Raw genomic sequence first — 20,409 nt, forward strand, 5'->3', positions numbered from 1 at the left:
AATTTCTCTAAGAACTAAAGTTTCTATTAAAAAAAAAATCATGGCAGAAGAAAAGAGATATAATTTAGCTGCCATGTATATTGGCCAATACAACTTTATAAATACTTTCTCCCTTGCCAATTTTGTTTCCATGTAATGACTATGATATCATCAAGAATAATTTCGTAATTCTTCAGAAGGCAAGTAAGTAGTCTTGTCTGGTTTAAAATCTATACTGGTGCAATGATATTTATTTTTACAATAATAAACACCATCTCAGAAATTTAAAAACATGATTCATTAAATGATAAATCTGTAATAATCACATGTAGATCATTACACAGAGTTTAGGAAAATCAGGAGAATACTAAATAAATATTTGAAAATGCAAACATGCTAGTTAAAAATGTATTTCTTGGTTTTAGGTAAGTTACTTTATATATCTTATGTATTTATGTCTAAACAAAGAATCTACTACAAGATTCAACATCATAAAAATAATTCAGTACTTTAGGTAATGTTATCACAGTTTAAATAGTAAATTTGAAGATTTCGGTTTTAAATACTGTTGGAGCTTGCAATTGCAATTTTTTTCTTTATAAAACATAAAAATCTTACTTAAATACATACTCATATACACAGTAATATAAAATTTAGAAACCCATTGAAATTTTGGAGTCCAATAATTGCAAAAAAATCTGTTTGCTATTCTACAGGTAAACACGGACTAGAATATGAGAGAGTTGAGAGATATTATGAAGTCAACAGATCAAAGCTATTAGGTAGATAAGTAGAAAATTGCATATTTTAAGAATGATTAAAATCTCAGCCATTATAATGTCACTGAATATTAATGAAAACGATGACAAAAAGGAATACTTTATTTTCCGCTATGCTATATATACAGAGTGGAGGAACAAGATATGATATAAGGAATAAGACTACAGTTCTTAAATCCGCCAACATCAAATGTTTTTGGAGATTAAAAACCTATTAACTACTTATACATAAAAACCAAATCAATATTGTTACAGAATCTCAGTGTATGATCCACAGATACATATTTTTTCAATAAAAATATTATCAAAGGAAGATATATAGGATATTTATGCCAATATTGTAAAGACATGAAACTTCATTCAGAAATACTGACCATTCTCGTCTTGAACTCGTCTATACTCTTAGCTTCTGTGACAGTATTTTTCTCATAGTTTTTGTCCTTTCCTCGGGGTCGTTCCTTCTTGGACTCCTTCATGGGTTCAGGACTCATCCTGCTTCCTCTTCCCCCCAAATATCCCTTCTTTTATACTTCTAATATCCATTAATAGCACTATGATCACCCACCAAGTGATACAAACCAGAAATATGGAAATCATCTTAGAATTCTCTCCTTTGTCCCCTATCTAATGAGTCATTAAATCAAATGATTGACTGCTAATTTTGCTCTTTAAAATTTTCCCTGAAACTATCACCCTCTCTCTATCTTTATTACAACTGACTTAATTCAGGTCCATTCAGGCTCTTATCTCCTATCTGAATTATTGTATTACACTGCTAATTCATCCTAAAATACTCTTTACCAGATGCTGACTGAATTTAATTCTTTATTGCAGCCCTGCTAGAATATAAGCTCTAAGAGAAGGATCTCTTGTCTTGCTTTCTTTAGGATAGTACCTGGCATATGGTAGAAGTTCAAAAACGACTTGTTAGATAAACAAATGGCAGCCTAAAAGTTCTAAAAAGTATATATTATGCAAATCTGACTATGTAAATCCTCTACTGATACCCTTTAAAACTTCCTATAACCTATAAATTAATATGATCTACAGGACTCTCCATGATTTGGTCTCTACTCATCTATCAGCCTCATCTCTGGCCACATTCAGTCCAGCATTTTATGGTAAAATCATACCTAAATGCCTATCATTCCTGTACATATAATGCCTCCATGTCTTTGTTCATTATAGTTTTTTTAAGTTTTCTATTTGGAATACCATTCAAACTGTCCTTTACCTCGTTAGTAATTACTCTTTTTTCAGGTCTTAAATCAGGTATCATCACCTCCAGCTATTCACTCCTAGACTTCCAGGTTGGATCAGATGGCCTTCCTCTGGGCACCTAGTATATTTTCTATGCAATTCTAGTTTTACCACTGATATATGAACTTGAAGCAATCTGTTTAAGTATCTATCTTTTGCTAGATTATAAGCAACTCAGCTTATAAGTGATTTCTTATTCATCTTTGTTTTCCATGTGTGTGGCACATAGTAAGTGCTCAATATTTGTCAAAAAACTCCTGAATGAATAAAATTAATTATTTAGTTTAATATCACACATATTCTCTAACTTATAGTCTTATTAATGTCTGTTTTAGGTTCTTAATTTTTTTAAGTTTATAGTTTATAAGTTTTAAAGAGAAAAGTGCAATAAAGTTCTAACTGCCAGAGAAATATAAAAAACAATTTCAAAAGGTCCACATTTATGGTATTAACACAACAGAGTTAATTATGTATAAATATTAGCAATTTAAAATATCATTTAAATAAGACCTTTATGTTCATAAATTTCTATTTTTATATTAAAATGAAAAATAACATTTTGACATACGAAATGAAAAATTCCTATAACAATAATCACATTAAATATAGTGAGTTACAACCAAGTTATAAGAAATACCATCAAATAACTATTTCAACATGATATTATTATATATGCAAGGCGCAAATTCCAGTATTACTGTTATAGTTTGTAAAATCAAGATCAGCCGGGTCCAGGAATTAATGTATCTTTAAATATTTTTTTGTTGCACATTTAAGTCTTGACTTTTGTGTACAAGAACCTTAGTTTTCAAACATAAACGAGATTTAATCCACTTGCCTATAATTTATTTGCTGTAAAGGAAACACCATATTACATGGTTTTGTTTGTTCAGTAGAAGATATGCTATTATTTCCAAGATACCAGGGATTTAATGTTTAATTATCAACACCCATTTGAAAAAAGACATTGCTTTGACTCACAAATTTCTTAATTGCTAATAGTGGTTTTTCTGAGTAGGAGTGTTGTATCTAATTTATTTTTGCAGATGTGGTTTAGCAACTGAATTTTAAATTAGCAAAGCTTTGAATATCTTCACTGTCAGCAGAAAATTCTTCCATCCCTGCTGTTGGAGAATATCATTGCTTGAAGTTTTAACAAAGAAGTAGAACTGTAGTGAGAAAACTGATACTACTGGTAAATGCTGCTTACAAACTGAAAAAGAAGTTAGGTTGTCAGCAATAAAAACAGTATTCACACAAAATATGAGGTGCCATCTTCATCACCATACCTTGCGGGGAATGAAAATTAATCGGGCTGGTTCCAACTTGAGGAACCTAAAGAGAAGCAAATAACTCACAGATCAGAGCGCGGTTATGAAGGACGAGCAGCTGGCAGTCAGGGGACCCACAGCTGAGCCCCTCCCTGAGGAGGAAAGATACTGAACACATTTCAAGAACAGCGGCCAAGGTTAACTTTAAAGCAGGTTCATTCATCACTGGAAAACAAAGTCACTTAAAAAGTTTTCAGAAAAGTTGACTTAAAGTGCCCCTTTCTCTCTGGAACATGCCATTATCCACATATTACTGTAACAAAATGAGTGAGAGAAAAGAATACGTATTTTAATCATGACTCAAATACGAAGTCAAAGGTAGCATAAAAATGCCTACCTGTCTGGCTGAGCTGAGAAGCGCTGCGACTTTTCCGGGAGAGACCAACAATAGCTACCATTTTGGCCCCAATGCTGGAGCGCCGCTTTTTGCCGCTGGTGCCCAAGGCGCCCACTGCAGTGTCCGACTGGCTGCCGTCGTTCTTCTCCAGCGAGCACATGTCCCCGCTGATGCTGGTGCTCTTAGTCATGTTCTTCCCTGAGACGCCCATTTGTCTGCTCTGCATTTTGGACGTAAAGACACTGTAGGCCGATGGGTCGTTAAAAGTGAAGACAAGAGTAAAAAGGGAAAGACAGAAAAGGTATTTTAGATGAAACATCTGGAACATAATTAAGTTATGTCATTTATTTATGGAACATATTTTTAGGATTAAAAAATTTCGAATACCATGGTCTTGAATGGGCCTTATTATTCAAGGCCAACCGTAACTCAACTATAGAAAAACAGACTTATGATTTTATTTCTGCTGTCGAAGAAGACAGTAGTTTGTATGGTCACAGGAAAAAAATGTTCACAAGGAAAAGGTTTCCAAAAGCATTTTTCTCCAATTTGCTTTACTATTGCTTTTAAAAAGAAATTAGTCCAGTGGTAAATTTTTACAAAAAATGGCAAACCATTATAGCATCCATTGCTAAAAGTGACCTTTTAAAATAAGTTTTTTTATTTTATGAAAAACCTAATAAGATTATCTAATAGCAGTTAAATTTTCTCACAGGGATTGATGTTTTCATTAGCTTTGAATTAAAAATGATTTATTTCACTTTATATAATTTCATATTTATTGATGTAGTCTATATTCCAAAAATAAAGAAAAAAAGATTTTCCTCTTGCATTTATTTGACAAAAAAATCATCAGTTTTCTACACAATATGGTCAGAAAGTAATCAATGAGTAAAGGAAGCATGTGGGCTGATGGATGAGCTACTGCTAGACTAACACTGTGAATGGTAGTAATCAGAAAAAGGACTTTGGTTTCTTCTGATTACTGGGGTGTGGTAGGAGGTATGTCAGGGGGTGAAGAATCTGGAGGCAGCTGGCCTCATAAACCTGGAAAAATGTGAAGGAAGCAGCCTGCTTTGCAGAAACAGGAAGACTTATTTACATATTGCCGATTTTTGACTCAGTATTGGAAAGTCATAGTTTCTCCTTTAATTTGCTTCTGATAATCTGCTAAAAGGCTAGGACCACTTGTTAATTTCATGAATATATGTACATTTTCTCCAAGTATTTAAAAGGGGAAAGGCTAAATGTGATATTTTAAAAAATATACACTAAAGTGTACTATTTTATCCTTCACATTAGTTTCAAGGAGAAATGAGGCATAAATAGGCTGAGAGGGAGGGTGGAAGGGAGATAAAAGAAAGAACAAGGTATATGTTTGTACAAACCCTAAATTAATCATATTTAAGCTTGATTGATCTTGCTATTCTTCAATAAGCAACAATAGAATAAAAGTGTCTTGGAGACAAGTGTCTTGAATCCCAGCTTTGTGGCTACTTAACTGACTTCCTTCAGAAGAGTTAATTGCGCTACTCTGAGCCTCAGTTTCCTCATTTAGAAAATCAGAATATTTTATTTTACCTTTTTATTTTTAAAAATAGAGATAATATGTCTAAAGTAAAAGTTCAATACATGAAAATTATAATAATTATTATTAGGGAATATGGAAAATAAGCCCCTTCAACATGTATTATAACTACTTAACAGCACCAATAGAAATATTTGTAATTATAAATTTAAATTTGAAATTTTTGAAATTAAAATGTCGAATAGTTTTCACATAGCCATTGTTATATAATGGAGAGTCGACTGCATTGAGTCAGGAATTCTGGGTTCGCTCTTTGGCTTTATTGACTGATCTTGAGAGAGTTATTTCCCTTTCTAGAACTTAGTTTCCTCATTTAATAAGTGAGAAAACATAAGTAAAGCACCAAGCGGAATGCAAGACACATGAGAGCTCCACAAATTATTCTCTTCATTTTACCCATTATCACCAACCACCATCATGCATCATCATCATCTCTTTAGCATCCATTAAACATCTTGAACTGGAATATCTATATAAGGTCTCCCCTTTAACTATTAAATGCTTTGCTCTTCTAGATATCTCTTGTTCCATGGATTCTGAGCAAATCGACACAGAAATACAACCACCTAGGATTTCAGTCTGCTGTCATTAAAGAAGGCATGGCACAGTATAGAAAAGTCAAAGTTTGATCGAGACTAAGGCTCCGAAAATAACATATGCCTGCAGTCACAGTAACTTAGTGCTCCTGTTATATAGAAATTTTTATTCCAAACATATAGCTTCTACAACCAAAAACCCACTCAATCTATTACCTACCAAGGAAGTCAAAGATATACTCACAAAAATTGCTTATTGTACTATATGATCTTTGTATTTTAATTTTCATGATTGGATACAAAAGGCAAAAAAAAAAAATCTTGGCCTAAATCAAGCAGGACACAGTAAAATACTAACTGGAACTGATAAATTAGTATGTAGATAAATATTTTAATTACCATTAGGTTTTAAAGAAATATACTTCTCTTCAATTTAACAGCATTATCTACAAAAGGGTTATTAAAAGTTTTATAAGATGGGTTTACTTTTCATGTCCTTAAAACTTAGAGATCACCAGAGATGTTTACAAATAGTTGCCCTGAGGCTGCTGTATTTTGAGGGGAGGGAGACCCAGGTGAGGGTGTCACTACTGGTTTTCTTTCCTTTCCTCACTGGACAGTCACCTAAAACTACAGGCAATTAATGTTGTGAGTAAATAAGCTATCAACCATAATTTCTGAAGTTTTGGGACTCTTAATTTATGGAACACTTAGTAATGACTCTGTAAACATGGGTGATCATTTGGAATGGTTAAGGAAGCAAAGACCCATTACATTATTAATTACTTTAAAAGAAAAAAATCTGTAAGTCTAGTAATACGGTAAGTCTCCAATATTGCTGGTGGCAGTCTCAGTGATAAATTTCTAAAGGACAATTTGACAATATGTTTTAAAAGCTTTAAAAAATGCCTACTTTTTAATGTATCAATTCTACTTTCAGGATTTATCCTAAGAGAAAACTTAGCAAGATTTAGTACAGATTCAGCAGAAATGATATTTATTGAAGAATTGATTGTAATAGCAAAACACATACACACACACAAGGAAAACCCCATAAGTATCTAACAGTAGAGGGTGTTTAAGTAAGTTATGTTCATCAATAGAATAGAATGTACCTTTGAAAATGCTGTTGTAAATAAATATTTATTGACATAAAATATGTTCTTGATATGGGGGAAGGGTGACAGGAAGCAGATCTTTGCGGCTTAGGTTTGGCTGGCACACATACCAAATACGGATTTACCCTAATCCTGGGGACACAAATTCAAATGCTAGAGGCTATCCAGCGGCACACACACATAAAAATAAAACAAACAAACCAAAAAAACCCACACCAAACAACAACAGCAACAACAACAACAACCAAAAGAAAATAATATAAAAAGAAACATCTCTTGTTCAAGTAAGTAGTTCAGGGAATCTGGGTTTATGAGATAATCTACTAGTCACCCATGTAATTGAAGAATAAAGAGAACATAAAGAAAAGTAAACTTAAATGTTCAGAAGTTTATATTCTTAGCGGGAAAATTATAAATCCACATAGCAAAAGATCTGGAAGGATATACTGTGAACAGTGTGCTAAAAATAGTTTTAATTTTTTCTGGATGGTAATTATGCTTTAAAAAATGTTCTTTTTTTTTTCTATTTTGTTTTTTCCAAAATGAACATAAAAGGAATTGGCAATAAGAAAAAAATAAAGCAGACAAATGAAAAGAGTAATCAAGGACCAACATTCCTTTTACCTTTGCATAGGTCAAGCTATTCAATATATTCCCCATGTTAAAGGTATAGCATGACTTTCACGCTAATTCTGAGTTTACTGAATAATAATATTGGGTGTTGACATAAGATGCTCAGCTCCAGAAAGAGACAGTGTTTCTATAGTGTTTCTACATTTATAAATATTATTTTACACATATTTTCTAATTTTGGCTTTAGACAAATACTGAAAAACTGTATCTTTGGTATTCTCAAAGTAAAATTGCCAATGCAAGTTATCTATCTTATGACATAATTATAGTTGTTGAAAGTTGCATCCTGAAAGATTTTTAAAAAGGCGAATCTAGTATTGTCAACCATTAGGAGAAAGGTAATGAAAGGTAAGTGAAATATTTTCAAATATTCCCCTAAAGTCTTAAATAGCTTATCAGGGATTAAAAGAGTATGTGATTACATGAAGGCTACAGGCCATAGGGCCAAAAGCATTAATCAGTGAATGAACAGAGTTAAGTGACTGGCTGTTAAGATAAATAGCAAACACATGACAAAGACAAATTCTGAGTTTGTGAGAGTATTGGCATAAAAGCAGCACTGTAAATAAAATATATAGTCATGTCAAAATGATATTTCATCTTATTGAGAGTTGGGAACATGTTTAGAAGAGAACTTACCCAAGGAATTAGAGATTGAGATGATTCAAAAATTTTGTGGATAGAGATACAAAAGGCCTAGCAGCTAACACAATGGAGCATGAGAACGGCAGCACAGGAACAGAAAAGACACATGGATAGCAAGTAGGCAGAGATAATTCTAGGAGTGGAAGTACTGAAACATCTTGGGCTCGGAAGTGGTGCTAGGGAAGGCTTGCAGAGCTCAAAAGTTAGAAGACAATAGTGATAATGGTAAAGTAGGAAAAAACCCAGCGAGGCTGACCAAGCTCCCAAACATTATGGCATCTTGAAAGGCTTAAATTCCTTTTCCCTCCCTCTGCTGTCTTCCTGGAGGTAGGTACCAAGAGTTATCTATCACCAAGATAACTTGCTTGTGCCAGTTGCCAGTCATTGGGCTGATGTCAGGGTTTTTAAAATGCCATTTCTGGCATAGTCCTTGCTCTGTGTGTGTGTGTGTGTGTGTGTGTAACAAACCCTGGTTTTGTCTAAAACTCTAATTAAGAAATTTCTGTATATTAAATACTCCTCCTTTCCTAAAATGTGGAGCTTGAAATTATTATTACCCTAATTTATGATTTAATAAGCTTTGTTTCACTTACTGAAATGACCATCTATAATTTTAGGCTAGTAAAGTAGTAATCATTTATTCAACCAAAGTTTATTGAACGTCTATCTCTACAAATATGGGATACAAAAATGATATGACATAGTCTCTTTTAATTTACTGGCAAGTAGCATGTCAAATGCAAATATGGCTGCATAAGAATGTCTTAGTTTATAATTGAAATTTCAATGTCAAGAAACCCTAATTAAGTTAAACATTCAAGAAAATGTCTCTCTCTCTCTGACAAGTATGTGAAAACTGAGTTTCTATTGCTAATTCCTTGATTTCTGGAGATGACAAATTTAAAACTTAGTATTTTTAACATTATTGCAGGTACTATATATAAATGCATTCTATTGACATACTATAATGTATTAGGGTAGTATCTAAATATATTGGAGGGTGTGTATGTATATGTGTGTCTATGCCACAAAGTTGAGGGCCAGTTTTAGGAATGTCTTGGTGGTTACAGAGGATGTCACTGCTTAGTTAGGATAGTTTAAGGAGCACCAGGAAGACCTACAATCTCCAAAATTCCTTTCCCAACAGCTTCCTAGTGCCTAAAATTCCACTATATTATCACAATTTCTAGATCCAAAACCACATTGCTAATGGTTTACCAGAAAAGTTTCTTTTACTCATTGGGCCTCATTTTCCTAAGCTAGCATATGAGGACATTAGAGACCAGTATTAAGGTACGTTTAACCTCCAAATTTTTATGACTATAATACTTCTGTTAATTTATTTTTTTTTAAATTAATTCCTTTCAAATCTTCATGGTTGTTTTTCTTTCTTTTAAATCCAGTTTTGCCTATTGCTCCCCACAATTTTCCTCAGTATATGATTTTTAAGCAATAACATCTCTCCCTTCACAAATTTCTGGAATAAACTCCATAATTCTAACCCAACAATACAATGTGTGCCTAATCTCCTTAAGTTTTTCTATTGTCTTGTTAGGAAGCTAAGTCAGATATGAGTGACAGGAAACAAAGGATTAGGGGTCCAGCTTAGAGACCGCCCAGAGAACACCCCAAAGGTAGTAGAATTCTAGGTACGCACATGTGCACTCGGTAAAGTGTTATATAGCAGCCAAGTGTCAATCAAAATGACCTCACTTAGGAATGCCTTTGGAACCACCTAACATGGCCCAAATATAATGCAGACATTCCTACTTCTGGCCATTTTGTGTTGGTTATGATGTTTGTTGTTATAGCGTTCTGTTATAGTTCTTCGTTGAAACATGTGCCTCTTGGGGCATGCTTTGTCTTTGTAAAATATACTTTTAATAAATCTTTTCTAAATCTCACTGACCTGTGATTCTTCACTGTGTCAATGAGGAAGAACCCAGGAATAATACCAACCACACTCTGTGCCGTTATCCTTCCCCTCTCCCATGCTGCTGGGGAAGCGCCTGATTTCACATCACCCCAGTGGTAACAATTTCACCTGTACTTTTCAGCTAAAGCTGATTATTTCTATACGTAAATATTTTAGGCAGGAACAGACTTGCCTCTAACTCATATTCATTTTGGCTTCTTCTGATTTTACCACACAATTACATACCATTTCCAGTAACATAAAAAGGCATGGCAAATTATCAGAAGGTATACTCACTGGCCCATAACTTCAAGCACCATTTTACATTTTCTACCATTCTTATTAATAGCAAAGGAACACTAATAGTTAAGATTTTGTGAAAATAAAAAATAAACCAAGAGCTTTGATTTATTCTTGCTAATCATCCAACTCTATAATCAGTGTATCGTTTGTAGATTATTTAACAAGTGATGAATATTCTGCACTATTAAGATGATTACGCTTTATAAAAATTCACATTATGCTTCCAAAAATAATACTGAAAGCTAAACCAGCATATGAAAATATTCTTAGACTATAATTTATCCATATAAAATCATAAAATATGAAAATATGCTTAAACTGTAACTTTTGCCCATATAAAATAACTAGATGTTGTGTTTTAAAATATATAAAAACTTGTAAGTAGCTATATATTAAGGATATTAATTCTCAGTCTACGAAGTACAAAATACAACATGCCTTAAATTTACATATCATGATAAAATCTAATTATTATCTATACAACTCCCATGACTAATTAAAATCAATCTTTCCAACTTACGTAGAAGGATCTACCTGAATTTCTGAAGTCTCATCAGATTAAAAACACTAAAAACATTCTAAAATTTTTTTTCAAGAGGCTAAATATATATTATCCATATATTATTCCTTTATATTTTGAAAACAAAGATACTTTTATTGAAGGCTATGTTTTCTTTATATCTGTCTGATAAGAACTGAGCAGAAAGGAGTAGTTTCTGCCCTTTTATCTTTCTTAGCATCTGTTAGAGTCAAGTAAAATGATCTGTAGGGCACCAGAAATAACTCTCACTGTTCCAACTTCCTGTAATTTGTGGCATTATATCACATGTATTATGTTATTCTTCTTAGGGAACTGTGCATTATTGCTCTAGTAAAGGCTTTCTTACTGGAAAAGAAAGCGATTTTTACTGTCTATCCTCTTTAACAGATAGCAAGGCTCAAGGGAGAGAGCCACGGGATTTGGAAAGGTAGGTGGAGAAGCGGAGCACATTTCGTTTCCTGAGACCATGCTGTTATCAGGTATCAGGTCCCTCCCTTGCTTGGGAGAAAATCAGAGTTCTGGACTTAGAAAGTAAAAACCAAGAAGGAGACTTTCTTTCAATAGTATAGTGACAGGCCAACAATTATAGATATTTAAAACTATCTAAACAACAAACTTCTGAGTAAAGATTTTTCAGATTTCTAAATTCAATTTTAGTGGGTATTAAAAAATTAATGTCTAAAGACTATATGTATGTGAGTGCACACATACACATGTGTATTGTTTATATTTCTTATTTTCCATATATTATGATGTTTTGACATCTTAAAAATCTACTTGGCTGGGGAGAATGCAGCTCCCTGGGGCAGGTCAATTCTCAGCCACAGCAAAGGGCTCAGCGAAGAGCCTGGCTTTGATATGCAAACTAATCAATCCAGAGCCAGACCTCCTCTTCGAGGCCCATTCACAGCAAGCCAACGTCCCCTACCCCCGTCACCCCAGGGCCTATACCAGGTAACCAGAGATCACGCCAGGGCCCAAAGACCAGCCTTCAGGAATTTTTCAAACTAGTCAAGTCTTGAACTGTTTATTCTGCTGTGACTCGCGTTTCTTGTGGAAACTCTAATAAAGGCTCTGGCCTAGAACTTCCCCTCGCTCCTGCTTTCTGCCTCCTGACCACCCTGTAGCTTCAGTATGTGGCCCTGCATGGTGTGGCATGCCTCCTGTTTCCTAGAACATATTAGTATAAGCTTTTTTTCCTTAGCCTCTCTGCGTCTCCTCTTGTGGCAGTACCTGACTGACCATCATATAGAACACAGAACAGTGTGTGTATGCACACACACACACACACACACATTCACATATATATATACATACATATATATGTACAGACACAACATATATATGTATACATATATATATGCACATACATACAATGACTGTACCAAAGACAATGGTTTATAGTCCTAGTTAAGATTTAGAAAAACAAAATAATAAATTAGAGGAAATATGAAGCAAAACTCACAGGAACTTTAACATGTAAAATCCTTTGTGAAGTATAGCATGGTTTCTAGGTTAGGACTTAAACTTGCATATTTTAAATTGAATTTAGGCATTTCATGTGGAAAGCAAAATACTTTTTATAATAGGTAATAAGAACTTATTATTTGGCAAAATACATTTTCCTTGCCTCACTGGACAAATATTGGTAATTTCTCTTTGACTAAATCTAGTGTTAATAAATCCAATATATTAAAATTCCCCAAATTACCTCTTTATTCACCCCTAAAGAAAATATTTTTTCATGTAAAATCATACAAATAATCTGGTTTAATGTAGAATATTTGCTTAGCCTGTATTTCTGCAATAGATAATGTTCCAGTAATCATTACCCAAGTATAAGTTTGTTTTATATGTTATTCAGAAATTGCCACGAACAAAAGACAATAGCCTCCTGACAGTAATATTTTGACAAGATGTCCTTGGTCATATATACTGAACCTTCTTTGGATCTACTTAAAGGAAGGCCTTCAGCTTGTTAGAAATATAGCAATTTATTTTTCTTTTCAGATTCCTAGGTAATCAGTCTTGCAGAAATCATGGGTCTGCTCTGGGATGATGTCTCGGCTTGCGTAACGCCAGTCCTTGTAAGGTTGGGAAGTCCACCGGAATTGGAACTTATACAGGGAAGTTAGGTGAACCATATTTTAGTCTAGTGCATGGTTTTGAGAGTTTTCCTATTATTATAAATGTGAAAGCTATAAGAATAACAAGATAAAACCATGTATTATACAAAACAAAAGAACTGCTGTGTTTTTCTGGAGCTATACTTTTCCTAATGTTCAGAATTCCTAAGATATACGTGAGATATATAGTGAGAATGTTGAGACTAAAGCTATGTTTCACTAAGTGTCAATGTTTTTAATTTTCTTTTGTTGGAGTAATTAACAAAATAATTTTATAGGTTTTTACATTGTTTTCCCCAAAAAAGGTATTTTAAGAGTTACTGATCAACATTCTTGAAAGAGAAACAAATTAGATTTGAAATGGGCCTAATTTTTCATATTGAGGTAATGAGGTCCCATAGTGCCCCCTTATCCAAGGGGATTATGTCCCAAGACTCCCAGTGGACGCCTGAAACCATAGAGAGTACTAAACCCTATATTTACTATGATTTTTCCTATAAATATATACCTTTCACTTAAAGGAAGCCCTTTACAGCTCCTCTTTATCTGAATTGTCAGCATCCATACTCTTGCCCTTTGGGGTGATTATTAAGTAAAATAAGGGTTGCTTGAACATGAGCACTTCCATGACAGTCAATTTGATAACAAAGCTGGGGATGGCTACTAAGTAACTAACAGGCAGGAGGCATTCTACAGCTTGGATATGCTGGACTGAGGGGTAATTCACGTCCTAGGCGGGACAGAGCGGGAAGGCACAAGACTTCATCACACTACTCAGATGACAAAGAATTGAAAACCTATAAATTGTTTATTTCTGGAATTTTTCATTTAATATTTCTGGACCACACTTGACTATGGGTAACTGAAAACTACGAATGTGAAACTATAATTTTTCTACTTTTCATATTTCTTAAACTTAGGTCATGCTCCCTCACAGGAAAACTTTTATACTTGATTCTAGGTAGATATGTAGTTCAACATTATTATGTGATTTATTCAAGGCAACAAAATCTGATAATTTCATCAAGAGGTGAAACCTAAGTTCAGGTTCAAAGTCAGTCAGAAATGGGTTTCTATTCTATTTCTATCATTTAATGGTTCATGACTTGGAGTATATTTCTTTACTTGTTCTGAGTTTAGTTTTCTCATCTATTTATTATATATCTTTCTACTTGAATGTTAGCTTCATAGGGCAAGGACTTTACCTCTTTTGTTCACTGCTAAATCCCAGGTTTTGAAATAATATCTGCCACAGGGCAAGTGTATAGTAAATATCTGTTGAATAAATTTTATTAATTAATCTAATAAAAATAATAACTCTCACAAGGTTGTGATGAGGATTAAGTGAAATAACATACAATATTTAGCATATGCTAAATGTTAGATGCTAGCTCTAATTATTATATATGTTTATAATTACATGGAGACATTGAGACTTTAGTAAGCACAGAAACTTAAACTTGCTCCATTTACCTGAAGCAGCTATTTTACATAAACAGAGAAGTTCTGTGGCCTCAAAGAAATGGTCCTTCAGATTTCATATAGGTAAATAATTCCCATACCTTTGGTCATTTCAAACTTGAAAAGCTGTATTTCAATGAAAATATTTATAAGATGATCTTTACACAGATGATTAATAATTAATAATGCATATACAAGTAAATTCAATTTAACAGACATTTATTATCTGTGGTTGGTACTAAATGAAAAGTTATACACTTTTGGTGGTAAATGAAATGCTACACAAATCCATGCAAATAAACTTATTTTCCATTTTGTTGGTAAATAATGACTGAAATGAGACATTCTCTTAATTCTACAAATCATCCTCCTGAAAACACTTCCAAACTCCAAAACCCAGACTTTCTCATAGCATCTTTTTATATAGAAAAAATGCCAATTTAAATGCTGTATTAAATGCTGTATTGCTTTTAGCTAAATAGTATTAAGACTGGATAAAAATGCTCAGTGGGATTAGAGATAATTATAGTCAGTGAAGAGGTCATCAAAAAGGAGTCCAACTATAACCTGGGCACACTTGTGGTAAAAATGTTCACATGAAACATTAAGGTATTATTTTTTCAAGTTTACATTGCGAATAGCAAAAATTAGTTCAAAGACATTATTACTTCAGTTACAGTTAGCCATCTTATGAAACTAACACACTTGCATTTTCAAATGAATGTTGAGGTGCCAAAGGCTAGAAAATAATGAAGCTAATAAATATCTATGCATCATAATAAAATAATCAATATAAGTAGAATTTAAGCAAACTGTAAATATTGTGTCTCTAATATACTTCTTGCAGTATATTTATAAACTACTGCTTTCATGGATATTTATGTACTATCAGTTCTTTTTCTTTAATAAACATAACCTGTCATTTCTCTTAAATTCATGTTTGAATGAATAATGAATTGAATGTACAAAGGCAAATAGAAATACAAGGTATTTTTCTTCATCTTGATATTTTTTACAGTATTCAATTATAAGCATATAATAAGCATATGTGTTGGTATTATGTTTCATATCGCACTGAGTATTTTATAATAGGATTTTAATTTAAAACAGTGCTAATTCACATTATGTGTGGAATCTATATTTTTAATTTAACAAGTAACATTTATTAAATTTTTCAGCATTAAATCCTTACATTTTAAAATTCTTATGTTCCAAAGTAAAAATCATAAATCCTCAGAACTTTTTGAATGATTGTTATAGATTATTATACAATGAAACTATCAAATTGCCCAAGATTTATCATTGGTCATTTAAAGTCAAATTTATGTAAATAAACACAATTATGCCAAATATATATTTTTGAAAGTAGTCACATATAAGTTTAATGAAAAAAATTATGGATTTCAAAGACAGGATTACCAATTAAATTGTTGTATTTAAAAAACACCAGAAGTTTATACCAATTTGATAATTTACTTAAAAAAAAACCCTACTATGTCTTCTTTGTAACAAATATGTATCTTTCCTAACCAAGATTTCTAAACCCATGCTTCTCTCAGAGAAAACTGACAAAGAACTTGACTTTGTCTGAGTATTTTACTTTGTTGAATTATATTTTATAAAGGCTCCAGATCTGCACTTTTTAGCCACATATTCCTAGTGCCTGATGAACACTTGAAACATGCCTCATCCAAATTGAGATGCACTTAAGTGTAATATAAACACTGGTTTAGAAGTCTTAGTACATCCCCCAAAAGAAAGACTAACATGTATCATTAACTTTTTATATAGATTCAAATTTGAAATTAGAATTTTTTGGATATATTGGGTTAAATAAAATACATTATTAAATGAATTTTACTTCCTTTTTTTTAATGTGTCCAGTAAAGTATTTAAACTTACATATGTAGCCCATATTTTATTTTATTGAACAATGCTGCTCCAGATAAGTGATTTAAAATGCCAGCAAAAATATTTGATTTAAAATGTATTTTCCTATGTAAATTATCATTTCCCTTTGATATTACGACATTAGTGCTGTTCTGTGAATAAAATGGACTAATGCAAAAACCTTATAAAGGCAATCAAATGATATCATTGAAAACAATTAAGCTTAATGTTAAAAATAACTAAAATACAAATGACACTCAAATAAAACAAAGTAAATTGAAAATGAAAATATAAGGCAGTAAAAGAACATTTTAGCAAATAAATATTACAAAGATAAGGCAAACACATGCACTAAAACAATTTATTTTTTTTTAAATTTTAATACTTATTTGGACATAGGTATTTCCACTCTGTTAAGGGCAACAATTCCCAACCTCGAACAAAGAATATCGATAATTTGCATAGCTAGTAAGAAAAACAAGCCAATTGAATTTAACTAGGAGACTCACACTTGGGATGCAGCTGCAATGCTTGTGCTGTAACTGAGTAACCAAAGTGGTTTGAGTTTGAGTTGCCCCATTACATAAAATGGGGATAATATATCCCAACCTTATTCAGAAAATTGTTATAAAGCTTTCTATGTTCTTTCGAGCTTATTTAACCAGGTATCCTTACCTTCAATATTATAACTTCAATCCCCCCACTTTTTTTCCAATTATCAAAAGTTACTCTATATATGTGCTTCCCACTCTCCACAGTAACCACTGTACTGCTTCTTCATGTTACTCAAACCTCCCACCTTTTGTTTTTCTTTCAGCAGATAATTTTTTCTTTTATTTCACAGAGAGAATGGAAGCTATCAGAAGAAATTCCCTTATCTTAAAAATAATATATACACACTATTATTTATACCAATATATATATACAGATATAACTGCACTCCCCAAACACACCCACACACCAATCATCTCTAAATTTAAATTAGCTGACTAGGTTTCTTTTCTGAACTCCGCAACTGTCTACCCAGTCATCAACTTATAATAACCACCTAGATACAGGATATCACAAATTTGATGTGTCCCTAACTGAATTTAACCCTTTTTTCCAAATATATTCCTCTTTTAGTCTTCCCTGTTGCAGTAGAGTATAACTATTTACCAAGTTGCTTAAGATGTAAATCTGAGAGGCACCTTTGATTCTTCCCTTTCCTTTAACTCCGCAGCTACTCTATTTTTAGATCTTATAGATTCTACCTCTAAAATATTTTAATATCCTGTTTCTCCCCATTCTGGCTTTTACCACTCAAGTCCATGATATTTTGTCTACCCTACTCCATTTTCCACGTAGCAGCCAGAATGATTTTTTCCTAAAACATAAATTGGGTTATGTCACTCTTGTGCTAAAATTCTTCAATGTCTTCTCCTTGTACTTGGGAAAAATCCAAAATTTACAAAACAGAGGATATCAGAAGAAATTTCCTTATCTTCCAAATATCAGTCTATAAACCTAATTGCTTCTGCACACTGTTATCTCTTTTTCTCTCCCAAAACAACAATAACAACACAATGTCCCTCCTCCTCAGGAGCACGGAAACCCACCTCCAAGGTCATGCAAGGCCACTAGTTTGGACTCTCTCTCTTTCACCTCATCTCACTTTTCTTTATAAACTACTTTTTCTGCCATAGCATCCTCTTTGAAATTCCTGAAAAATGTCAAGCACTTTTCTACCTCAGGACTTTCACATATACTGTAGCCCACTTGAAATACTCCTCAGAACAACCTTATGAAATAGGAACTTCATATAAAAACAGAAGAAAAATGTAAAGTGCAGAAAGGTTATAAAGTTTGTCTAAGGTCTTACTGCTAGTAAGTCATGCAGCTGGTATTTGAACAGAGCAGTCTGATTCTAAAACTCATGCCCTTAGCCACCACACTTTACCAGTACTGCAGGAAGATGAAAACAAATTCCCCTGAGCTTAGAGCAGGGGTTGACAAACTCTGAACCTCAGAATAATCTAGAGGGCTTGTTAACACAGGGATTTCTCTGCTCCATCCCCGGAGTTTCAGTAGGTTTGGGGTGGTGCCTCAAAATCTGCATTTCTAACAAGTTTCCATGTGATGCTGATGCTGCAGATCCAGCAACCATAACCTGAGGCTCACTGGCTGAAACTTACATAGTAGCACAACTATGTTCCATGTAAAAAGATGGTAAGATTTAATTTACTGTTTGGTAAAAACATTTGGGTCACTCCTTTTGTTTTGCTCACTTCTTCCAAATTTGCATTTCCTACCTACCTACAACTAGCTGCTGCTACTCTACCTCACTTCACAAGCTTTACGCTACATTGTGGGAACTGTACTTATCCATTCTCCTATAAGCCTTAGTCAGGGATTTTAAAATCCTCACAATCAGAGGTTCATTTTATCTCTGCTTTCCCAGTTAACATTTTTGCTTTCATATCCTCCTACAAAGGTAGGTCAGAGAAAAGTCAGGATGGAAATTCAGGTATTTCATCCATTGGAGAGTAGAGTTCTATGTTTTTAAATTATTAGCAAAATTAGGTCAATAAATAAGAAACTTCGGCTCATGAGACTGAAGTTCTGACTTTAGGACTAGAGAGCATATGCCTTTAGGCAAATGACTTGATCTCTCTGGCCTCAGTTCCTCAACTGTAACCTTAAGAGAATGGATATTGTAATTCTATTACAAAAGACAGAACTTCTAAAATGACCCAAAGAGAAAGTTTGTAAAGCAAAATATATTTTTTTATTAAGGCTAATAAGCTTAGAGTAATATAGAACATAAATATTCATTAAAAAATAACATATACTAAAATGCATTTATCTTAGTTCTAATTAACATTCAAAATTGAAAACGAAAATGAATTGCTTTCAAAATTATCTGAATGTATATATAGATTTGATTGTCACCGAAACAGAAAATACAGGTGTTTATGAATTTAAAAAATTACCTACAAGTCTTTAGCTTTGACCTGCCAATCATTATAGTAACATTAATAATATAATACCAATAGTTACCACTTACCTAATACTTACTTTGCAATGACTTCTATGCAAAATATTTCAGCTATTTTTTTCTAAGCCATGCAACCCAATAAAGTGAGTACTATTATCTCTATTTTACAGATGAGAAAACTGAGTTTTACAGTGATTTTTTACAAATAAAATTCCTGCAAAAATTTCTTTAATGGCTCTTTCATCTACAGAATAAGACAGAAAGTCTGTTGCATGACCTACAAAATGAGTTATATTCCTCAGGCCTGAAATTCCAACTTCATTTCCTCCCTTTGCTCTTCAACTTTACACTCCATAAATACACAACTACATGCAGTTCTCTGGAATACCTACATACTTTCAGTTTTTTGTGCCTTGACATCTACTTTTCTTCTCCCTCACAAACACCCTTCTTCCAAAAGGCCACTTGGGCCAACCACTATATTTCTTTTAAGTCTCTGCTTTCCTTTATGTCAACTGTAGATAAAATAAAAACTTACAATAACATATTCCATAATGACTTAAAATTAGATATAACATGACTGTCAATTTGCTCCCATTTTTCTGCCTGGCACCTATTGGCAAACAGGTGGGTAAAAGTTCTTATCCTCTGGGAGGCGGATGTGGTAAGGATGGCAAGGCTCTCAAGCCTATTTTAAGAAGCAGCGAGGGGAGGTCAACCCTTTGCCATGTGCTGAGAAATCCAACAAGGAGATACCTGGACTCTGCCACTAACCAGAAAGTCTCAGTCAGACTGCCAGAGGATCCAGAATCGCCTTCATTTTTGGAATTTTCACCAGAGTAGACAACAGCCAACAGGTGGCACCAAAATGCAACTGGAATCTGGGCAGCTGGGCTCACGAAGCATGACTGCTGGCTCATGGTGCGGGTTCGCTCAGATCATTTCATGAACCTAACTACATAGCAACATTGCATTTGACATCAGGAATTT

General features: G+C 33.3%; 1 protein-coding gene across 17 annotated transcripts in view; it reads right to left on the reverse strand.

Moving 5' to 3' along the window:
- The window catches only part of RIMS2 (regulating synaptic membrane exocytosis 2), a 549,058-nt gene that overhangs the window by 80,236 nt on the left and 448,413 nt on the right, over positions 1 to 20,409 (reverse strand). For all 17 annotated transcript variants that reach the window (XM_015593047.2, XM_015593053.2, XM_025050124.1 and 14 more), the window contains one exon: positions 3,687 to 3,928. In XM_015593047.2, the coding sequence (XP_015448533.1) occupies positions 3,687 to 3,928 (242 nt within the window). The remainder of the gene's footprint in view (positions 1 to 3,686; positions 3,929 to 20,409) is intronic.

The sequence above is a fragment of the Pteropus alecto genome, unplaced genomic scaffold, assembly GCF_000325575.1.
Source record: "Pteropus alecto unplaced genomic scaffold, ASM32557v1 scaffold164, whole genome shotgun sequence".
Lineage (NCBI taxonomy): Eukaryota > Metazoa > Chordata > Mammalia > Chiroptera > Pteropodidae > Pteropus > Pteropus alecto.